Source organism: Ipomoea nil, unplaced genomic scaffold, assembly GCF_001879475.1.
Source record: "Ipomoea nil cultivar Tokyo-kokei standard unplaced genomic scaffold, Asagao_1.1 scaffold1043, whole genome shotgun sequence".
NCBI lineage: Eukaryota > Viridiplantae > Streptophyta > Magnoliopsida > Solanales > Convolvulaceae > Ipomoea > Ipomoea nil.
The window spans coordinates 14,154,424-14,160,122 of NW_017617471.1; the positions used below are offsets into that span (position 1 = coordinate 14,154,424).

General features: G+C 38.4%; 1 protein-coding gene across 2 annotated transcripts; it reads left to right on the top strand.

Annotated features, from left to right (window-relative positions):
* The first annotated feature begins 1,851 nt into the window (after positions 1–1,851).
* LOC109182053 (mucin-2-like) lies at positions 1,852–5,396 on the top strand. Of its 2 annotated transcripts, none has more exons than XM_019332071.1 (5): positions 1,852–1,972; positions 2,052–2,186; positions 3,242–3,961; positions 4,613–4,784; positions 4,909–5,396. In XM_019332071.1, the coding sequence occupies exons 2-5, from the start codon at positions 2,123–2,125 to the stop codon at positions 5,099–5,101; spliced, it is 1,149 nt and encodes a 382-aa protein (XP_019187616.1). In that variant the 5' UTR covers positions 1,852–1,972; positions 2,052–2,122; the 3' UTR covers positions 5,102–5,396. The 2 variants fall into 2 exon arrangements, with proteins under 2 accessions (XP_019187616.1, XP_019187617.1); XM_019332072.1 differs by having other exon boundaries at positions 2,058–2,186.
* The last annotated feature ends 303 nt before the right edge of the window (positions 5,397–5,699 follow it).

Genomic DNA, 5,699 nt, shown 5'->3' on the forward strand with positions numbered 1-5,699 from the left:
TATTTAACGTCGGATTTTCTAAAAAGTAACGTTATAATGTAGACGTTAAATCCGTTTTCTGTAGTAGTGTTGGAGTACAATGAATAATCCATCCAAGATTTTATTTATAGCATCTACTAATTCCTTTGATCTCCGGCCTACATGGGAAAGAGTCATAAATATATGCCTTAACCTTAATTAGCCAACTAAACTCACAAGATAGAATAAGATACCATACTTTTTTTTTTAGAAGCTAAGATCTTATGCACAAACAACTTTTCACACAAGGCAATTCAAGGATCTTGAGCATATATCTTAACTAAACATGTTTAAGGAAAGAAAACCTCATATTCTTGAACAGTTTTTATTATAAGTAAATGAGTAAGAATTAAGCGTGTGTTAATCTCTCTAATTGACGACCCCGCCCTCTACCTTGACCGTAAATTGGTCCACACAATGTTACGTAGACCATAATAAAAAGTACATTTTTAATATATTAAATGTACATTATTTTTGTACCGAATGTAGATTATACAATATAATGTACACTCAGAACAAAAATAATGTACATCCTCTGAATATAATGTACATTATGTTTGTACTGAATGTACATTATTTTACAGTAGACAAAATATAGTCCACACAATAATGATTGCTAATTCACTATGTTCTGTTAATTACTGAAACTTTCCCTCCATATACCAATCGTTATACTATGGACCCGAGTCCAGCATACATTGTGGACACGGTAACGGTGCCGTAAGTGCACCGTTATCTTCCACCATTTTTTTTTTTTTTAAATTTCAGATCGCTTCTTTCCTGATGATAAAGCATCCATTTTCGCGAGTTTCCTGTCGATCAAGCTTCCATTTCTTCTTCACACAAAAGCTCTCTTCAACGCTCATTCTCCCATTTTCATAATTATAGGAGCATATGTTCATAATTTTATCACTATATGTTCATAATCGTATGTTCATAATGTCAGAGCTCTGTGTTCATAATTTCATAATTGTACATTCATAATTCCATAACTGTATATTCATAATTCCGTAACTGTACATTCATAATTCAATAACTGTACATTCATAATTCAATAACTGTAAATTCATAATTTTCGAAGCTCTATGTTCACAATTTTAGAGCTCTATGTTCATAATTTTATAACTATATGTTCATAATTGTAAGTTCATAATGTCATAGCTCTGTGTTCATAATTCAATAACTATACATTCATAATTTTATAACTGTACATTCATAATTTTATAACTATACATTCATAAGTCCACAAACGAATAACGCCGTTAACGGCGAGACAAAATCAATTTTTTTTTAATTGGAATGCCGTCGTTTTCCCTGAAAGCGACGTCATTTTGGACTCGTGTCCACAATGCATAGTGGACACGAGTCCCCAACATAATTTACCTCCAAATACAATGTAAGCCAAGCACTCAACACCACCACCACAACAATAACAATAATTATTATTATTATTATTATTGTTGTTGTTGTTGTTATTATTAAGGCTCCACAAATTAAATGGCCTTTTGCCCCTAATATTATATTAGACCATTGAAGATAAGATCCAACTTTTGCTTTCTACGTGCATGTATAATATAAGATAGTGCATGCATGCAATTTGTCAAGCACTCCATTCCGGCTATAAACTAAGAAACTAAAAGAAAAAGGAAATAATTTTGTATACGAAATAATATATTCTATGCTTTTCCACAGTGGAGAAGCAAAATCATGCATTTCCTACTTCAAAATTCATTCTTCATGCCAAAGGAATCAATTGCAACTTTTTCCTGACCATTGCACGACACATCATATTCTCTCTTCTCTTTTACTTTCTGCTACCACTGTGCTCTCTCTTTTCTTTCCCTCTCTCCCACCTTTATCTTCATCACCTTTCCCTCCCCACCCCCCTCCTTCATTGTCTTGGGAAGTGTTACTGTTAAGTCGGCGTCACATTGGATCAACATCTGAGATTGCGGTATAAGTTCTTTTATATATATGACCGAAACACGACTCAAGATTGATTAATCTAAAAGTTTCATTCCCTTCGTTGATAGTTACAGGGTTCAAAGGATTTTTCTCCCCATTTGGATCTCTTTGTCATCAAGCTATATATAGCGTCACTCTAATGGCTACAGGAGGGGCGGCTTTCCAATTTCTCTTCTTGAATCTTCTCATTTCCTGCTTGTATGGTAAGCGTTTTACTCTCTGCATCTTTATTTTTTGCCATTTGGATCTCTTTGATCTGTATTGTAGTGTAATCTTCTTTTGAACTTGGTATATATGGTTCTTGAATTCATGGGTTAGTTTCACACTAATACATATATATAGCCTCTGAAATTGATCTATTATAGAAGAATTGAATGGTGTTTGTAGTTTTTGGAAGAAATTTCATTTCATATTCTTGAATGTCTACAACATAACATTCAGAGGAATGTGCCCCCTGCTTCCCTTCTTGATGTTCTTGTTACTCATCTTTAATTTATGAATAATCTTTATTTCAAAAAGAAAAAAGAAGAGAAACATTCAGATCTCTAAATTGGGTTATTCTACAATGCTGCAATTAAATGCTACAAGCAAACTTAGTGTTGCGGGAGGTAAGGTGTTGGACTTGGCCCACCTGTCTCTGCCTAACAATTTTAAACTCAGTATTGGGTGGAGACAAGGTGCTGGATTTGACACCTTCATTTTTGCTCAACAATTTCCTAAACTTAGAGTAGAGGTAGTGTGCTGGACTTGACCCACCAGCCTCCGCTAACAATTTTCCAATTTTAGTGTTGGGCAAAGACAGAGTGCTAGATTTGGCTCACCCTTTCACCCAACAATTCCCCGAACTTAGGACATTTTCCAAATTTAATGTTGGGCAAAGATAGGGTGTTAGATTTGGCTCACCCGTTCGCCCAATAATTCCCCAAACTTAGGACAGAGGTAAGATGTTGGACTTGACCCACCTGCCTCCGTTCAACAAATCTCCAAATTTAATGTTGAGTGGAGACAGGATGCTGGACTTGGTCTACCCATTTCCGCCCAACAATTTTCCAAACTTAGGGCAAAAGTAAAGTGTTGAACTTGTCCATCAGCCTTCGCCCAACAATTATTCATTTCAGCACATGCTAGCTTTGTTGAAATTTGAATTCGTGACCTAACTAAGATACCATTTGTTAGTAGAGGGATTTGCATTTGCACCTATTATAGAATTGCAAAGTATGTAATTGAATTGCATTAATTGGTTGTTGTTATCTTGAAGGGGCATCTTCTGCAAGTATGAACTTCCATGAACACACAGATCTTGAAAAGGGAAAGCAGCATCTGCAGGCACTCCATTTCTCCAGAAAAGATGTGCAAAACCATGTTCCATCTTGGGTAAATCCAATCAATCATGATCAACTAATGGAAGATCTATCACCACCCACAACTCCAGTTACTAACCCTGTCACAACGCCAGTTACCAACCCAGTCACAACCCCAGCCAATCTCCCGCCGGCGGTCAATTTCCCTCCGGCAGGCATCGTCACCGTCCCGGCCACAACCCCAACCCCGTCGGCTCAGACGCCACCCACCCCGGTTTCTACCCCTCTCCCAGTCCCCTCCACAAACCCAAATCCAGTGAACACACCACTCCCTGCCGTCACTAATCCTGTTACAACACCCGCCGGAGCCGGAGGCCTCCCTGTCACGCCGCCGGCTGCGGCGACCAATCCGCCGGCTGTTGCCGGCGGAGGTCAGAGTGGGAGCTGGTGCGTGGCGAGGAGTGGAGTGCCGGAGATTACTCTGCAATCTGCGCTGGATTATGCTTGCGGGATTGGAGGTGCGGATTGTTCTACCATTCAGCAGAGTGGGAGCTGCTACAACCCAAATTCTCTGCAGAATCATGCTTCTTTCGCATTTAATAGCTATTATCAGAAGAATCCCGTGCCCACTAGCTGTGACTTTGGGGGAGCTGCCATGGTTACTAGTACAAATCCAAGTAAGCTGCACTCAAACACACACACACACACACAATCTTGAAAAGCTGCGGTTTTAATGTTTTATTTGTTGATGATAAATTGTCTTGTCTTACTTTGTATTGGGCGGAGACCGGTAAATAGTCAAGTCTAGCAATTGGGGTTTAGGAGAGTATTGACTATTGAGAGAAGGCAGGTAAAGGGTCAAATCTAACACCTTATCTCTAGAAAATGTGATAGTGGTATAAGAAATTAAAGTTACGTCTTCACTAGTAGCTATAGCTTTTAGCCTAGTGATAAGTGTTTGATTGTAACAAATGGTACGTACTGAACGAGGAGAAAGGTCGAGCGGAGGCCAGTAAAGGACCAAGTCCAACAAATTGTAGCTGGGGATTGTTGGGCTGAGGCGAATGAAGGGTTAAATCTAACACCTTTCCTCTTGAAAATGTGGTGGCAGTATAAAGAACTAAAGTTGCGTCTTCGCTGGTAGCTATAACTTTTATCTTAAGTGTTTGATCCTAACAAATGGTATTGAAAGTGGGGGAAATGTTGGGTAGAAGCCGATAAAAGGCTAAAAAATTATTCCTTAACTTTGAACTATACTTTTTAGAGTAATGGTAAACACTTGATCCTAACAATTTACCAGTTCTGATCTGATGATCTTTTGCGCCCAGGCTCGGGTTCTTGTGTTTACCCAACATCAGGATCATCTTCATCTTCGTCTCCGTCTTCATCTTCATCTTCTTCATCACCGCCGACACAAAATCCAACTCCATCAGCTCCGATCACTACGCCCACTACACCTCCAACCACAGCTTCATCATCTGGAACAGGATTATTGCCCGAGTAAGGGACCATCCCCCAGCATCATATATATATATATATATATATATATATATATATATATATATATATATATATCCTTATTTGAGTTCATCTATTACCATTGATTATTCAATTGGTTTTGCAGCTCGGGCACACCTCCACCATTGTTGAATGCAAGCTATCCTGTGCCTGGAGGGGAAATGCCTGGCATGGGAGATGGCATTCCTCTTGGAAACACCTCCACAATATCCATGTCGCCCATTAATCTGCAACCCTTTGTTGGCTGCATTTTTCTGGTGGCATCCATCTGTACTGGGACACTTGCTCTGAGAATCTGATGGATGGAGTCCCAAATTTGCAAACTGGATCTTGGCTTTCAAGTTTCAAGCTAGCTATATGTACAGTTCCGTTGGAGGAAAACAGCGAGGTTTAGAGATCAGAGCTATACCTGTATACCATCCCATCCCAGTTCTGTTCACAAGTTAGTACACCTTGATTCAAAGCCCTTAGATAATATGCAGATCTTTCATGTTTTAGTGGTTATGAATATTAATTCAGATTATTATGAAATAGGTTATCAGTAGATTCATGGTTTAAATGAAAGAGTTATGTAAATCAAATTCTTGTTTCATTTCTATCTCTCTCTCACCGTGATCTAGGGGTGCCCAAGGTTCGGTTCCAATTCGAAACTGCCAGTTCGCGGTTCTAAGATAGCCGGAACCGAAATCTTATTTCGGCGGTTCATGTCCGGTTCCGGAACCGCCGGTTCTAACCCGTGTTTTTTTTAATGTTACTCACTTATTGCTTAGTGCTTACTCCGTATTTAGACTTTAATATTATATTTATAGAATATATACATAATATATGATATTTAATATATATAATATATAATACTCCGTATATAATATCTAATATATAATCTAATATATAATATAT

What these genes read in the sequence shown, in the direction of transcription:
- LOC109182053 (XM_019332071.1), top strand. Translation starts at nt 2,123, where the DNA reads ATGGCTACAGGAGGGGCGGCTTTCCAATTTCTCTTCTTGAATCTTCTC. An exon ending in TCTCATTTCCTGCTTGTATG is followed by an intron (nt 2,187 to 3,241) that starts GTAAGCGTTTTA and finishes GTTATCTTGAAG; the next exon opens with GGGCATCTTCTGCAAGTATG. An exon ending in GGTTACTAGTACAAATCCAA is followed by an intron (nt 3,962 to 4,612) that starts GTAAGCTGCACT and finishes TTTTGCGCCCAG; the next exon opens with GCTCGGGTTCTTGTGTTTAC.